Below are 16,374 nucleotides of genomic sequence, written 5' to 3'. Positions count from 1 at the left end.
TTTGTAGTTCAAAACTCTCCTCTCAAGCGTGCACGATGCTTTGGGTAGGATCCACTTAGTGTGGGAACTTGCGAATATCCTTGATAGATAACATATTAACAACGAAGGATTGTTTTTCCTTTGAACTGCTGGCAACTAGTAGACTACAGTATAGTTTCACTTTGCAACTCTATATATTACCTCATTGCTTTGCCCATAAATTGAAGGTTTGTACCTTAAACACTTAGGATAGAATATTATCCAGGTTACTGTTTCAGTCTTGTAAGGGAAATGATGATATCTGTTATAATAAGCTTGGCTTGGAAAGTGGTTAAAGAATGACTTGCATGCTTTCCTAAGTCATGTGTACAATTCTAGGCATAGCTGCTGCTTAGTTCCAAAATATGCCACCATGCCTGTCCAGTACAAGACAACACTGTTCTAATGAGCAGCCCAGCTGCAATGTGTCATCCCTCCTGATCCCCTGTGAACCTGATTAACCCAGATCAGTGCATGTTTTCCCTATTAAGACTGCTGGCTTCCATGCAATACCTTTTAAGCAAGCACTGTCTGATATTGTCCTTCAATATATCACTGCATAACTGTTGATGAACAGCCTATTTTGCACTCTTAATGAGGAAGATTAATGTCCTCTCTGTCAGTGTTTTCAGTAGCATCACTGTGGTTTTTTTGAAGGATTTGTAGAGGTTAATCAGACTTGGAATATCTAAAGTACTTTCTTGGGGCTTGTCTGGTGAGAGAACATATGTAAAGTAGCGTTGTCTGGAGACAATTATTTAAGCACTAACTGAGTAATTGTGGTATGTTCCCGGAAAAATTCTCGCAGTTGCTTCCATATATTGGATCACACTGGTGCATGGATGTCCCAAGTGTCTTGGCTGCCTGTGTGATTGCGTGGTGGAGAACAGTTTGATGCTTGTCTGTCAACATGTGGAGTGTGCTCCGTTGTCAGCTTGCGTCTTCATAGTTTGGAAGCCAGCTGGTCACCCAGCATTTTGTTCAAGTCTTCTGATGCATCTCCTATTGAATTTCAGCTTGATGCTCTGCTGAAATCCTGTATCACTTCCTTTTGGAAAAGGTGGTAGCTTAGAATGTTGTGGAGGCTGGAGTTTTCCATTGTTTATTTTTGTTGAGGAATGAAGTAGGGTCACAACCAGGATGCTGTGCTATGCTAGGCTAGAGAAAGCCAGAGGATACTGACCTCTGGTAACTGACTATCTGCTGGTAACAGAGGGCAGGATTATAGAGAAGACTGTGGCACATAAGCCATTTAGTCATTACTTGTCATCAGCTGTGCAAGAAGTAGACTGGGTTGTGATTTATTGCTAGCCAAGAACTGATGCACAGAACGCCCACAAACAGCCAGCAGACTAAGCTGGATGTCCAGACTGTGAGCCCAGTTGCTATTTGCTCCTCCCTCTGAAAACAATGAGCAGAAAGAGCAGGTTTTAATTATTGTGCTAAATTTGCAGCCCTGACTATTTTTTATTGTTTTATCTTGCTTCTGGAGATGAAGATTATCCTGTCTTGATTCTGGCTTTCCCTTTCTTTCAAGCTGCAACTCTTTATATTGTTAACAGGACCTCCTTTTCCTCAAGCAGGTCAAAGTACTGGCCATAACCAGCAAGAATGGAGTAATTTGCTTTACCCATCAGCCTCTCTAGCTCCAGCCAGCTTCTAATTCTGGTCTCTTACCCTACCACTTTCCTCCTCCGTCCTACATATACATATATTTTAAATAGTAGCTATGCTGCCTTTGGCTTCTCAATTATCCCTCCCATGCTACTGCTGGGTGTACACTATATGCCACTTAAGCCAAAAGCACAAACAGCTCTGTGCCAAAGTGGATCAGGAGCATGGAGGTCTATCAGAAGTAACCAGGAATTTAATGCTGTGCCACTTTCTCATAAAGGTGATGGCTTTTCCTTCACTGCCACCTCCCACAACTTACATAAACGTGTGCTCCAATGTGTAAAAGTGTTTAACTTTCTGGCTTCTAGGAGCATGCTCTGGAGCATGATGGGGGGAAAAAAAAAAAGTCCACCTCTCTGTGAGTTGCCTGAACTAACATCCACTTTTAAGTTTCATAGTTTATATTTTAAGAGTTGCAATCCACTGTGTCTTATGCAAGAGGAAGGTTCTGCCAACGAATGTTGTTGAAAAGAGCTTACCATTCCCAGGGTTGCTCAAGGCTAGGGAGAGGGCGAGTGGTTTGTTACCTGTATATGTGATCAGCGCAATACTACAAAAATTAAACAAAACCAGCTGATTGTTTCTTCCATTATGCCACCCTTTCATTTTCATGACAAGCACAAAGTAGAGCACCATGCAATTACCTTGTAAAAAGTTTCTCAGAAGTGAGCTCTGCATCTCAACAGCAGGTGCCAAGCCAGAATTGGGAAGGCAGGCAAAGTGAAGGTGGCTTTCCTATCATCAGTAGAGTAATTAATGAAAAAAGCAGTTAAACAGGAGTAGCAGGAAGCTGTTGGTGTACCCTAATGGAGATGAGCAGGTACTGTTGCAGGAAGGCTCATTCTCTGCCTCCTTACTGTTGTTACATCAGCTTCAAGCTTTATTAATCTGAGCTGAAAGACATGAGCAGTCTTTTACAAACAACTTTTTGCCTGTAAGAGGCTCTAGTAGAATCCTCCCAACCTAATGATGGTCTTTATGCAAGAGACTCCAGGATCACTAGAATCTCCCCACATCTTCAGATTATATGAAAGGGTTTTTAAAGCACATGCAGGGATCTTTGTACAATGGTATCTACAAAAACCTCTGTGGCCAGCAGAAGTTCTCCTTATAGGTGGCAAATGTAGGAAATATGCAGGAATGATTCACAGTGAAACCTAGCAGAGTAGGCAGTGAGACTTCCAGTGCTACATCGTACCAGTGGCAGATTTTAAGGAAAGTATGACACAACTCTTCTTCAAAACAAAGGAGTACAGTTTCTTTTCTGGTAATTTGGAAGTAGATTATGGGATGGCAAACAGGAATGGCTGGCTTTTAAGCTTCTTCCATGAAGAACCAAACACAGGACTTCCAGTGGATATCCCAGCACTCATTACAGGACCAACCCCATGGAGTTCAGCTGCAACATTGTATGGTATATAAACTCAAAAGCTGATGACTTCCAGCCAGGCTCAAGTCACTGCTTTTAAGCCAGGTGTTGGTAGTATTGACACAAAAAAACAGCTCTGTTGAGCACATACTTTCTTCTGTACACAAGCCTCCAACATGAGTATATAGTACTGCTGCATGTGGTTTTTCATAATCACCTTTGGAAATTCACCATGGGATTTTTCCACTATGAAAAAATACAACTGGAGGATTTCACTGAAGTGTAGTACAGTGACTGGAGGCTGAGGGATGTACTTAAAGCCACAGTCTAGCAGGAGTCTGATTTACCAGCTGAATGAAAACAGTGGTGAGGCCTCAGAGTACTGAGTCCAGTTTGGGGTTCCCTAGTAGGAGAGAGATGTGACTTAGGAAGGGGGTGCAGTGATGGGCCACAAAGGTGGGAAATGGACTGGAGTATCTTTCACAGGAGGAGAGGCTGAGAGAGCTGGGGCTCTTCAGCCTGGAGAAGAGATGACTCAGGGGGATCTTACCAGTGTGTACCTGCTGGGAGGGAGTGAGGACGAGGGAGCCAGACTCCTCTGGACAAGAGGCAATGGGCACAAATAAAATGACACGGAATTCCATCTGAACACAAGGAAGCACATTTTTACTGTGAGGGTGGTCAAACACTGGGACAGGTTGCCCAGAGAGGTTGTGGAGCCTCCACCTGTGGAGATGCTCAAACTCTGACCAGACATGGTCCTGGACAACCTGCTCCAGCTGACCCTGCTTGAGCAGGGGGTGTTGGACTAGATGATCTCAGGAGGTCACCACCAAACTAAAGGAATCTGTGATTTTGCAGTTCTGTGACTTCTAATCCCAACCCCAAATTTCTGCTGCACCAGACAACAGGGAAATCCTTTAATTGTCTGCAGTGTGAAATGAATTCACAGTGTAACTTAAACCTTACTTAGAAGACCTTGCTCTCTGAACACATTCTCTTCAGTAACTCAGTTTAAGAAAACCTTGCTTTGATGGGTCGATTTGTCTTCTGTGACATCTACTTCAAATGTGACTTTACTGGATGCTGTCAGTGCTTAAATTACTTTCAGTCTACTAGTGTTTATATTAAATGCAACTTGAGCAGAGCTGCTCTTCTCTTAAGGATTTGTAATAATTTACGTAAGTCATTCACTTAAGCATTCCTTGTACTTAGCTATGTTAAAGTTTACTTCATTCTTAAAGCATCCTTTGTGCTTCTGTAAACACTGTGTGAGTGTTTGTGAGCGTTTTGCATAGTGAAAAAGGCAGTTGGCTGAGTAAAATAAGCCTCTAGCATTCATGAGTAAGAGCACCCTGGTTTAAAGGACAGAATTTCAGATCAAAACCTTTTACACTTTGAAGGCAAATGAATAGGCATGGCTTACGGAAGCATTTCTAGTAAGGTAGTAAGAAATTAAGCTAGGCTTGTGCACAAAAGGTAATCAATTTGATTAATTCAGTCTCCTGCCTAAAGAATAATGATGGTGTCACTTTCTTGGATATGTAACTGGTGAAAGATGCGTGCTAATCTAGAGCAGTAACTGAAACAGCAGGCCTACCAAGGTATGTGGATCAGCAAGCGCCGACGTACAGGATTCTTGTGACAGAGAAACAATGGTGGACCAGGCAGGCACACCTTATGCAGGCAGTTTTGATGCAAGATTGAAAAGCAGCTATCTAATGGCTTAAGAACAAGCTTCAGCTAGGTTAGTTTCACTTACTGTAGTGTAGTTCTTAAAGTGCCCCATGCAGGTTTCTGTATGTTGGAGAATGCCTAAGAACCATCCAGCAGACACCTTTCACTTGTGAGCCAGGCATAAGAAAGTGGAAACATCCCTTTCTGTAGACAATTCCCTTCAGGATTCCCTTTAAAGATGCTTAAAATACATAGGCTAAAAATCTACTTTCAAACAGAAGTGATCAGTGCTATGTCTGGCAGCTGTCATTGTTCTCACACTGCAAAGGTTCAGCTGAGAGTGCCTTCGTTTCCTGTTTCATCATCAAGGAGCGGTGCTGCATCTGCAGGGTCTCTGTCCTCCTGCTCCACAGGTGCTCCCTTTCTTGTTCTGTTCAGTGTCCCACCCTAGAAATTCAAAGGAGCAATTAGTGACAAAAAGGATACTGCTCTTCCTGTACACATTCATTGCTACAGCTCTGTCCTGGCCCTTCCCCTCACCTTCTTGCAAAAAAATACAGCTGCCAATAGCTTGACTACTATGCACTGCATCAGTATTTTAGCAGATAGTTCTCTTTTTATGCGGTCCTATTTTTATGTCAGGGGAATTACTTATATACACACCCAACAGCTATTACATCAATAAAAGCAACTTGGTGATGCAAGGTTCTTCTTCACCTTTTATCACACTTACCTGTTTCTTGTCCACAACATTGAGGCTAATGGAGGCAACAATGCATGCAATAGTGTTTGCCAACATAAAGATCATCATCTGTTGCCAGCGCCACAGAGGGATCTTTAATTCACTAGAAAAGGCCAAAACAGGATAGAACAACTAGTCACTTGAAGATATTTAAGGCACCTCTATAATTTCTTGCAGCATCAGGTTGCAAAGACACTCATTTCTGTTCACACCGTTCCACTAGCACTGTTGATGTCTCTGCTTAAAAGAAAAAGCATTCTCACCTGGACTTTGTTCCTAGAATGTGTCCAACAATGAGATTCGAAAGGCCAACTCCAATCATCTGCACAGAAGTTGCAAGCCCCATAGCTGTGCCTAACGTTGCTTGGGGGACCACAAGAGGTATGGATGGCCACATACTAGCCTGGTAGGAGTAATAAGAAGAGGAATTAACACAAAGCCTTATTTAAAGGTGTTAGATGGTCATTGGTTTAAAAAGGAATTATTCCCACTAAATAGACATTTGTGCTTTCTCTTCAAAAAAATCTGGTATTTATCCCTCCCAGCCTATTGGCTGGTTCTAGACTGTTTCCCATCCTTTTCAAGCAGCTTGAGACAGCACAGACAACACATGTTATTTGAAACTGGAATAACCTGACTCCAGATTTTTGAAGGGGAGTTAGACCTGATGATTTAGCTCGTTAAGACTCATAGGAGATTCAGATGTTACATTCAACATGAAAAAGCACTAGGAAAAGCACAGACAGATTAATGCTTCATGCTGTAGCAAGTGGTCCCTTACTCTGCTTTGCGCCCATATTGATTCTTTGGGATTATTTGTTACTAGCCAAAGTAATCGGGGAGCCAATGACTTCAAACTGTGGCTGCTAAACCTGCTCACGAGGACACAAGGGCAGTGATACATGCCATCCAGGATGCAAAAGGAGCACAGCCACAAAATGCTCAACTACAGCAGTGGGGTTATGCACTTACAGCAGCAAAGGAGTAAGTAATCCCCAACCAGATGGTACAGACTAAGGGAGGAACAAAGGTAAATGCCAGGAGAGCGAAGGCTGGCAGAGTCAATGCAGCACAGCCAACAGCAAAGATGCCTCTCAGTCCAACGTAGTCCTGGTAAAGGAAACAAACATAAGGCTTCTTACAAGGGATCCTTGCTTCCCACAGATCCTAGCGACATGAGCGGCTGCACAAAGTGGGCTGGCATGAGTGGCAGTAACATGTCATTCCCTAGTTGTTGATATTGTAGCAGACTAGCTACTACTAGTTCCTCTTGCATACTCCTGAACCAAGACTGAAACACTTGTCAGAGAATCAGTGTCTAGTATTCATGTGAAATGGCAGGCTTTAATAATGGGGGAGGATATGCCCTGACAATTACGGAAATAAGAAAATGAAGAGTTTGACAAAACAGGGACTGATTACACACAGGCTGTCGTTTCCCATCTATTTGCAAAGCTTATCCTCATCCTTTCTGTTCCAGTCTCAGAATTCTCAAAACATCAGCCATTCGCCATGGCTTGATGCTGCCATAGCACAATGAAGGGACAGAGGAAAAACCAGGTTAACATTATTTCTTGTTATTCAGACTATTAATTCAGACTAAAGTGCATCTTCCAGTTTGCAAGGAATTAAAGGACTGCTTGCTTAGCAACAACAGGCTAAATTCTGGTTGAGGAGGTTGTAACAAAGACATTTCAAAAAATTAGGAAAAAGTTATCAGCAAGCACTTCTGATTTTGGGTACTCACAATTAATATGCCAACTGCTGCAGAGAGAACAAGGGAGCTGTCGTACACTGCCCCAGCAATATAAGCGGCTGCCTGCTGACTGTAACCAGAATATTTATCCTGGATAAACTTGCTAAAAATAAAATGAAGGGAGTAAAAATTACATAATTAGGATTCTTGATCTGGTTATTTTGACAGAAAGTAAGTCTGAGCACAAACATATGGACAGGAAGGGTTTTAACGAGAGGACTTGTAAACAAGTTTGATTCCATCTGGTTTGTAGTGCCAAGCCTTTGTTGTTTTATTTTAATTGGTGCACACCATAGAGAAACTGGTAGCTTAAATGGCTACTTTGAAGACGCTTCTGCAAGTGCAGAGTAAAACTGCAGGTTAAAGTTGGGCATATGTTCAATTACATCAGCACAGCTCACAAGGAGCAATTTGCCATCACCTGTCCAAAACATACGGATGGATTTTTTACATTCTCTTTGAAGAAGCAGAAAGCATTATCAATCCAAGGGTGAGAATGCTAAGGGGCTGGAAAAATATTTTAAAATAATCCATCAGCAAAGATCAGTATTGAGTTGAACATCTGCATTTTAGAAGTACTAGGAATCCCCCCTTGGCATCTTAAGGAGACCCGGTTAAAGCAGAAAACATACAAACCAAGTTTTGTTTTCATTGTCAGAAGTCAGCCTTTCACCTTTGTTAGGGACACGCAAAAATGGCATTAAAACTTACTCAAATTCTTTACAGAATTTACAGTCATACAGTCCTAACAGCTTAGAAAGATTAGTTTATTTAGAAATCTTGTAAGCTACTTAAACCTGGTTTGGCTACTTGCATGGCTACTTACCATTAGTAATAATGAGCCCTTATAGCCTGTGCTGTCAGCAAAGTATGAAGCAAGACACTGTTCTCTGAAGATTTACTGCAACAGAATTCGCCAAAGAGTACTGGCCTTGGGACCATTATTTTTCCAACTGGGAAGCACCATAGCATTTTTTGCCAGAAAAGATGTGTGAAACATGACTCTTGGTGCCTGAACTTTTGCTCCACAGGGAGGAAAAAAAAAAAAAAGATTCTGCAGGGAGGCAGAACTGCAGAAATGAGGATTCTATGTAACCAATAGATACTGTTTTCAGTTAAAATGACAGGGCAACTGATAGAAAGCCCATCTCATCAAGGCCTTCATGATCCTTACCATCTTGAATGTCTTTATTTTACTAATAAGTGGTCACTTGTACATTTGTTATGACAACATTGATGACATTTCTTGACTCCCCATTTCACAGGGGCTTACTATAAATCACTAATGAAATACTACCAAAATAATTTATTTTTTTTTTAGTGCAGGCCTTTGCTACCATAAAAGTTAATACTCATTATGTATAGAAGCCACATCATCCACAAACAGGAAGAAAGCGGCAAAATTACAAGTCTGTCACAGAGCCACAGGACAGAAGCAGGAGTCCCAGTTTAGTCAGGCAGGTTGCTGTTTTGTTCTAAGCAAATGAAGGCATAAAAAAGGAAGTCTGCAAGCCTTGCACTGGGATGCGAAGGCTTCCTCACTTACAAACCCAGGCTGACGCAAGCTTAGCTTTGTTCCAAACACAGCAGACAACATGCAGAACTGCAGGACAGAACTGCCCCAGGCCTGTGAAGCTAACACCCCACCCAGCTCAAAAGACAGCCACTTTGTTGGACTGACACAAAGGTGAAATATCTACAGGCTATTTTTTAAATAAAGTATTTGTTCCCCTTCTCCCAAATCCTTCTGATCCTCCTTCAGCAGTGTTCCAAGCTTTAAATATTGGGATTAATGATTTCCCTTTAAGTTATTTTTGCTTTCCTTCAGAAGCCTCCTTCATCTTTGAAGGGAAAGAAAGGTCAAAGAACCCTCATATCTTTAACTAGGTGTTAAAGGCATGTTTCTCTGTGTTTCGTGAGTGGAAGGAACGAGCATACTACCCCATACTTCCCAGTCAGCTAAAAATCGAGGGCCTGCTAGGCTCCGATAGGCTTGTATCAGACAGCAGACTACAGCCATAGAGCAATACCTGGCGTCGGCCACAAAGGGGAAGACTCCGTTGTAGAAGAACATGATGGTAAGGACCAGGAGCCAGTAGCGAAGGGGAAGTCGTTGGACGTCCTGAATCCGCTGCAAAGATAAGATGTGCCCTCACTCACCAGGAAATAGTCTTCAGCTTCACACTAATCTCACTTTCTGCAAGCCACTGAAGATCACAAAAAAATGAAGAAGTAACAGCAGGTAAAAGGGAATTGAAAGGCAGCTCATATACCTCTAAGCAAAATTTGGCATGTGCTGACTCCAAAGCATTCCTTCTTTATTCAGTAAAGAAAACAAAAAAAGCTTTCTTATTATTTTTATAAAGGTTGTGGCTGCAAGAGACTATTCTAAGCAGGCTATATTAAGAGCCTACTGCAAAACCTTAAGTGAAACACAGTGGAAAGATAGAGTATAAGCAGGAGTCACAACACTGAGATACAGAAACCAGTAAGAAAGAATACTGTCATGAGAAGGAAGCTGTCTTAATAGATTTAAGTGCCATAAAAATTGCAACCTATTGCCTGTAATGCTTGTTCCTAGACAGAAGAATGCAAGGAGGAATGGAAGATAAGGGCTGGCAAAAGATAGTTCAGCACTGACCAGATTAGCTATTTTCTATCGTGGATCCTGTGAGCCAGAAAGCAGTTCCAGAGAAAGGTTACTATCTAGTTTTATGCACAAAATCCTTCTCTGAGCCACCTCCAGTCAAGAAGTAACTGGCTCAGAAAAGTAATGCCGTTCAGAGTGCTAACTCAACTCTCTGGAAGGCTGCAAATACATAGGCTCTAAACAGAAAATTTGCACTTGTGCAGTGGCTTGCAGATGCAATAGCCTCAGATATACCTGAAGAACTGCTCTGGAAGATGTAATTAAGTGGTGTTAATGCCCTCTTCTGGCCAGGACCAGCTCTTACTACTGCATGCTTCCCTGCACTGCAAAAGCAGTGCTCATGCACCCCAGGCTTTCAGAGATTGAGATGGAAAAGCTGCTTGTGCACCACATACCACTTTTTTGGATTCTTGCTGGATAACCCCATCCAAGCCCAGTTGCTTCATGCCTACTTTATCTAGTACACTGACTGTGAGGGCTGAAACAAAACCAAGCACACAGAGCAAGGTACCTGGAAAAGACACAAGAAGTGTTAGAAATTCCTCAGTGTGCAGAGAGCTGAATGACAAAACCAACTGCATGCAATATGCAGAATTCTCTATGACTCCTACTCCTGGCTTCTCTTAACAGCCTTCCCTACTGCAGCCATACAGTAGGACCATTTACCTCTTACCACCCTGTAGGGTCCTTGAGCATTTTGTCCACTAAGCTTCCAATATGCTGCAGAATTCCCTGAGGCCAGTGAAGCTGAAGCCCGACTCTCGTCTCTAAAGATAGCCACTTTGTTGGACTTTAGCCAGAATGCCTTCTAAACTGCAGCAGGCCTGTGCATAACAAACCCAAGGTTAAAACAAGCCAGAGGTGAAGAAACTTCCATGGTCCCCTGAGCAGGAGGGGTATCACACATGGGCTGGTACTGGAAGCGAAGTTATACCTCTTCATTTATGTGACCTACTGCAGTTACTACAGCATGCTCAGCTCCAGAAAAGTTAGATTATGCTGGATATGCCAGAAGCAAGTTTAGCAATGGGCATCTGCTGCAGACATCCTTCTCCCAGAAAGAGATCTGTATCCGTTTTCTTTTCCAAAGAGCCAAAACAATCTCTGTGATGCATACACACTCTGTCTGATGTATTTATCCCTTCACGGGCTACTGAAGTTGCTGTGCTGCGCTTGCAAATGCTGCCTGACCCCTAAACTAACAGTGTCAGATGAGATGCAATACACCATACCCATCACAGTTTCTCCTCTGAGAACTGGAATCAGAAGAGAGCAACCAGGTTTCAATTTCTGCAGGAGATTTATCTCACATATGCATCCTCTTTTCCACGGGTGATAGCCCATAGTGTTTTGTTCTTTGGGAAGTATCACTTTCCTATAATCACCGAGTCTTTGTACACAAAGGATGCCCTGAGGCAGGTCTCCCTATCATCACCATTCCAGCACACCAGAGTACCTGAGTGCCACTGCTTAACTGCACTGTGAAAGAGATCATCCCTTCCACTAGAGGCAGATCCCATCTCACTGCACCAAAGAGAGGACAGAAACTCAAATCTTCTAAAGATATGAGCCCTAGAACAGATTCACACTAAGAAACATGTAATTCAGATTCTGCTTCTCACAGTAATTTAAATCTACGGTTTTGATCAGTCCATGTGCAAGGCATTTTATGCTGAGACCAATACAGATACTACTACAGAACCAGCACGTTCTGCTAGCTAAATACAGAAGAACAAACACATTAGATTCCTCTTTTGTTTGACTCTCAAGTTTCCATTCCATGGGAGTAAACCTACATTAAGTACTGACTACCTGTGACTGCAGATGTTAAAACAGCTCAAGAAAACCGCAGACAAAACTGTCAGGCTGACACTACAGCTTTAGAGAGGGTTTTCAGATATCAATGAAGAAAACACCACTCCATTGCATACAGAAAGCAATGGGAAAAACTAGAAAATAATGTGCTTCCTCCTGCTAACTTCACTATCTCTTTCAGGTACTTTTCATAACTGGACAAAACAGGCTAGCCTCACGTCTAGAAGACAAAAGGCCAAAGCACCAAAGAAACTCACCTCCCCAGAGTGTCCACTGCATTCCAAATTTTGCCTCAAACTGCTGGGTGAAGAAGAAGTTGAGGACACTCCCAAGACGGGAGAAAGACAGAGTCAGTCCAAATGCCAGTGCCAGTTCCTTCCCCTTGAACCAGAAGGCTGTGATACGATTCTGCACAACTTGGAGAAGACAAAAATCATCTCTTGAACAGACTTGGCCAAGAGCATTGCACAGAACCAACAAACACAGCCTCTCAAGCTAGAGCGCTTAAGCTAGAGTAAAAGAAAGACCTCTACGCATCCCAAATGGAGGTACTATGTGTCAACTTCGCAGTCCATTTTAAAACATACTAAATCATGCTGGGACATGCGAGGTGAACTTAGCCCTCAAACAAGGCAAGAAAAACAACCCCAAAGGCAGAGTAATCACACATCAGTCCCCACCCTTGGGAGAAGGACAAACTTGTTAGAGGGGAAGACTTTTAAACATTTTGGCCCACATTAAATCCATGCAACCCTTCAAGGAGCAGTGTTCTTCTGTTAGCAACATAGGTTCCTGGTGCAGAGCAGGTGAAGCTGACTGGTAGGACAAGGGTCTAGGAGGCAAAATAAAAATGTATCATGACCCTCTGGTGAGGCGTAATAAAGAATGTGAATTCCTTACTAGTAAGTGACCCATTCCCAGAGCCAAAGAGCAGTCTTCCTGTTAGCATCATTGGTAGGAGGTATGGTGACCCCTTGAAATGTGAGCCTAGAGCAAAGATTGATGATCCCAGCACAGTCAGAAGAGAGAAAACAAAGACACCAACTAGGAAGAAAGAGAAAAAAAAATACACAAACCTCAACAGACATGCTGAGCTCAGGACAAAAGCATTCTTTGTCAAAAAGCAAAAGAGCAACCTCAAAACACACCAGTAAACCTGTGGGTTTCTATCAGTTTACCCTCGTTATTGTAATTTTGTAAAGACTGGTCTCTTTATAAAATGACCTGGGAATCCTCAAAATAATGATGATATGATGGTGGAAGGTTAGAGAGGCAGAACAAGTCACAGAGAGGACTCTGAACTCTCTATATAGAGTCCCTGTTCCTGTCCCAAGCTCCACTACAGACTATGGCCTAGAGCAAGCGATTTCTTTCTCTGTGCCTCCTCATCTGTAAGATGTTTACCTCTGTGATACAGAGACAGAGCATAGCTGCATTTGCTGGGACTGCTAGGTCTCAGATTATGGCACATGCCAGAAAAAATGTCAGAGCAGGGAACAGAACACTACTTTATCAGTTTGTCCCATTGAAAACAGGTAACACTATTCCCTGTTACATGCATGTCAGAGGAAAGCACATTTACTGCACTGCTGTGTAAATTCGGATAAGTCAGTGGTCAAAGGATGGAAACGTCTCAGTTGCTTTCATGGAGCTGCTCAACTAACCATCGCACACTCCACACACAGAGCTGTCCCTCCTCTCCCATCCCTCTGTGATCTTACTGAAGTGGAACCTTTGATCATCCCTTTGCACTGAAAGAACAGCCTGAAATTCCATTTCAGTCCAAGAACAAATTAATCGATCGTCAGAACTTACAGCGATTTCCTAGTTTATCAATCAGGAATCCAGCCAGAATAACCACTACTGCATTTCTAGGAGAAAACAAGAACAGAAACATTTGTGTCTTGCTGCTGGGAAGCAACTAGCAAACTACCCTGCCCCACCAAAGCAAGAGAAAAGTGACTTACGTCCAAGCATAGATCGCATACAGCAAATTGTATTGTGCAGGTGTCATTCCCAAGCCTTCAACACAGTCCAGCGTGCTATTCTCCCCAGTGCTGCTATTATGGGTTCCATTGGGGCAGGTCAAGTTCTGCATAACAAGTCACAGAGCCTGTGTTAGGCAGCAGACATGGATGAAAACCCACACATTCCTTTAAAAATTAAGTTAAGCTCTTGCCTACTAGTTTTCTATTTCTTCTGCTCAGTTCTCACTTCCATGACCAGGAATTAGAGGACTTGTGTCTTCTCTCAGCAAGCCAGCCCTTGCCAAATGAGAAATGACTGGCCACTGGCACGTTTTGTCTTCCCTTTCCCTTTCTGTGGCAGTAGCGGCAGGGGCTTAGCACTTTTATACACATTTCAGTCCAAAAGAAAAGCCAGGAGACTGCACCGTGAGGTTTATTTGATCCCTTAATTTCTTGGCTATAGTTTAGCTTGATCCGACTCTTCATTACATACTATAAAGTCTTAAGCAGTGTGTAAGTAGGAAACTTAGCAGTAGTCCATATTAACTCACAGCTATAAAGCATTTGCTGAACAGTAGGAAACCAGTAGTCCTAGCATGATTTAATAATGTCATTTTTGCTACTGAAAAGCAACATCTTCTCAACAGGATCAGGAAAAAAACTCTCGATCTTCCAACTACTAAAAATCTACCTGCATTGGGAAACACACTAGGTCTTCCACACCAGTAGGCACAAGCTTAACGTCTTGAATAACCACAAGGAAAGCGTCATTTTAACCACATGATTTTTATATAGCCAGCATATTTACAAATCCCTCAGATCGGCTGTAGTAAAAAGGTATGAGGCTGCGGTGAAACAGTTCTCTAGAACAAAGTGTGTTCACTGCAAGCACGGGTCTTAGATGCTCTGACTACCACTGTACCACTTGTGTAAGGCAGGTAGAGGCTAAATTCACCAGAGCAGAAATATTATGAGAGTGTCAGCAGATAAAACCACTGTTTGCACAGTACCTAGTACAGAAAAATATGGCTTGGTTTCATTACCCTATAAAGTTATCTAGGTAACAAAATATGACAACCTTTCCTTTACTCAGTAAATAAATAGATGACTCTTTTCCCACAGACCTACAGAAGTTGTGGAGGATGAAGGAATAAATATGGACCTATTTTTTTTGTTTTTACTCCTGTTTTCAATGACAGACTGCACCCAATTTAGCCTGGAGTTCACTGTCTGAATGTTATGGATTAACTGCATTTCAAAAAAAACCCAACAACCTTACATGCAAGCTATATATATTTCTGCCCTTGGTTTTGAAGCTATTGAAGCAAAGAACAGGACAGCGACTTTCAGCCTACACATACTAATCTACCAGCAGATGGCACACACGAGTAAAATCAAGTCTCAAAAGAGAGGAAACAAATACAATAATGACAGATAAATGAGTCAAGTAAGAATTTGTCAGGTATTCAGGTAAGAACTCTGGGACTCCTGCATCCCTGGAGAAATCCCAGAAATCAACTGGGATATCTGTCTAAACCCTGAACAACACAATTTGCTAGCATTTGAGAATACAACTAGTTTTTAAACAAGAGTCCTCCTGTGGTCTCCTGGCAGGGCTCTGTCTTTCGGCTAGCAAAGACAGACGTGATGTGATACCTGCAGTATCAGGAGGTTTGGATCTGAAGACCAGAAAGTCTTTTCTAGTCTCCTATCTCTGATGTCGCTAGTCTTCCAGTCCAGTGTAGGTACTAACGCTCAATTCTATGGATCTTCTACGTGCAGAGTGGCGTGAACACCATTCTAACTCTGGACTTCATTAGTGTAGCGAACAGTCATTTGGAGTGCTGACAACCATCGAGCAAGGTCAGGTTTTAGTTTTCCAGTTCTCCAAGCAGTGGTGAGAACCCAAACCCCTCACGGCTCGTCCCAGCTTCGTGCATCTTCTTCGCAGCAAACATACCAGTGACAACCCCTCACCCCCGGCACCTGGAACATAAGACCCCAGCGCACGACGCCGGTAAAGAGCTCCCGAACCTCCACCGGCGGCCGAGGCCTCCGTGCTGCTGGTTCTGCCTTGTTTTGCCCGCCCGGCACTTACCCCCTGGAACTGCTCCTGCAGGACGCTGGGGATGTCGAAGCAGAAGTAGGAGCCGAAGGTGAGGAGGCAGTTGAAGAGGAGCACCGCGAACCTGTAGGAAGCTGCCGGGGCACAGAGGACCCTCTCACACCCTCCACCTCACGGCCCGGCGCGGCCCTCCCCTCCCGCAGGCCCCGGCCCAGCCAGGCCGGGCCCAGCCCGGCGGCGGCGGGGGCGGCGGCGGGACGGGGCCCGACCCGCCACCGCCTGCGGGCCCCGCGACCCCGGCCGGGCCGCGGCCTGCTCCCTCCCGTCCCCGCCGGCGCTCACCCCGCTCCGCCGCCGCCATGCCGCCTCCCGCCGGCCCCGCCTCGGGCCCAGCCCCGCCCGCAGCGGGGAGCCGGGCAGGGGCCGGGGCCGGGGCCGGGGGCGGTGGCCGCCGCCGCTCCCCGGGCTGAGGCCGCAGGTAGGCCGCGGCACGGCCCCGGGGCCGGGGCCTCCCCCGCTGGGTTGAGCCAGAGCGGGAAGGGAATCCGAAGGGAAAGGATCGGGTTTGAAAAGCAGCGTGGTAAGGCGGCGGAACGATCCTCAGTCAAAAAGAGGAAATTTAGTAAAGAGAATTAAAACCG

At 43.9% G+C, this 16,374-nt stretch overlaps 1 protein-coding gene across 3 annotated transcripts; it reads right to left on the bottom strand.

Annotated features, from left to right (window-relative positions):
* Window positions 1-3,706: 3,706 nt before the first annotated feature.
* Window positions 3,707-16,368, bottom strand: LOC104325446 (lysosomal dipeptide transporter MFSD1-like). 3 transcript variants are annotated; one of them, XM_069809524.1, is made up of 13 exons: window positions 16,076-16,368; window positions 15,767-15,867; window positions 13,669-13,793; window positions 13,517-13,572; window positions 12,602-12,745; window positions 11,959-12,117; window positions 10,282-10,397; window positions 9,267-9,367; window positions 7,228-7,339; window positions 6,453-6,590; window positions 5,744-5,883; window positions 5,472-5,583; window positions 3,707-5,185 (listed from the first exon to the last, which is right to left on the bottom strand). In XM_069809524.1, exons 1-13 carry the CDS (start codon window positions 16,092-16,094, stop codon window positions 5,069-5,071), a joined length of 1,440 nt encoding a protein of 479 aa, XP_069665625.1. In that variant the 5' UTR covers window positions 16,095-16,368; the 3' UTR covers window positions 3,707-5,068. The 3 variants fall into 3 exon arrangements, with proteins under 3 accessions (XP_069665625.1, XP_069665626.1, XP_069665627.1); XM_069809525.1 differs by lacking the exon at window positions 16,076-16,368 and adding an exon at window positions 15,325-15,654 and having other exon boundaries at window positions 15,767-15,873; XM_069809526.1 differs by lacking the exon at window positions 16,076-16,368 and adding an exon at window positions 15,422-15,654 and having other exon boundaries at window positions 15,767-15,873.
* Between the last annotated feature and the right edge of the window lie 6 nt (window positions 16,369-16,374).

The sequence above is a fragment of the Haliaeetus albicilla genome, chromosome 22, assembly GCF_947461875.1.
Source record: "Haliaeetus albicilla chromosome 22, bHalAlb1.1, whole genome shotgun sequence".
Lineage (NCBI taxonomy): Eukaryota > Metazoa > Chordata > Aves > Accipitriformes > Accipitridae > Haliaeetus > Haliaeetus albicilla.
Note: the sequence above shows the minus strand (reverse complement) of the source record. Positions and strands in the feature narration are given on the sequence as shown.

Bases quoted from the DNA above. Each gene is read 5' to 3' on its own strand.
- LOC104325446 (XM_069809524.1), bottom strand. The intron at 10,398-11,958 runs GTGAGTTTCTTT...TGTCTTTTCCAG, and splicing joins GCAGTGGACACTCTGGGGAG to GTACCTTGCTCTGTGTGCTT. The intron at 9,368-10,281 runs GTATGTGGTGCA...TTATCTTTGCAG, and splicing joins AGCAAGAATCCAAAAAAGTG to CGGATTCAGGACGTCCAACG.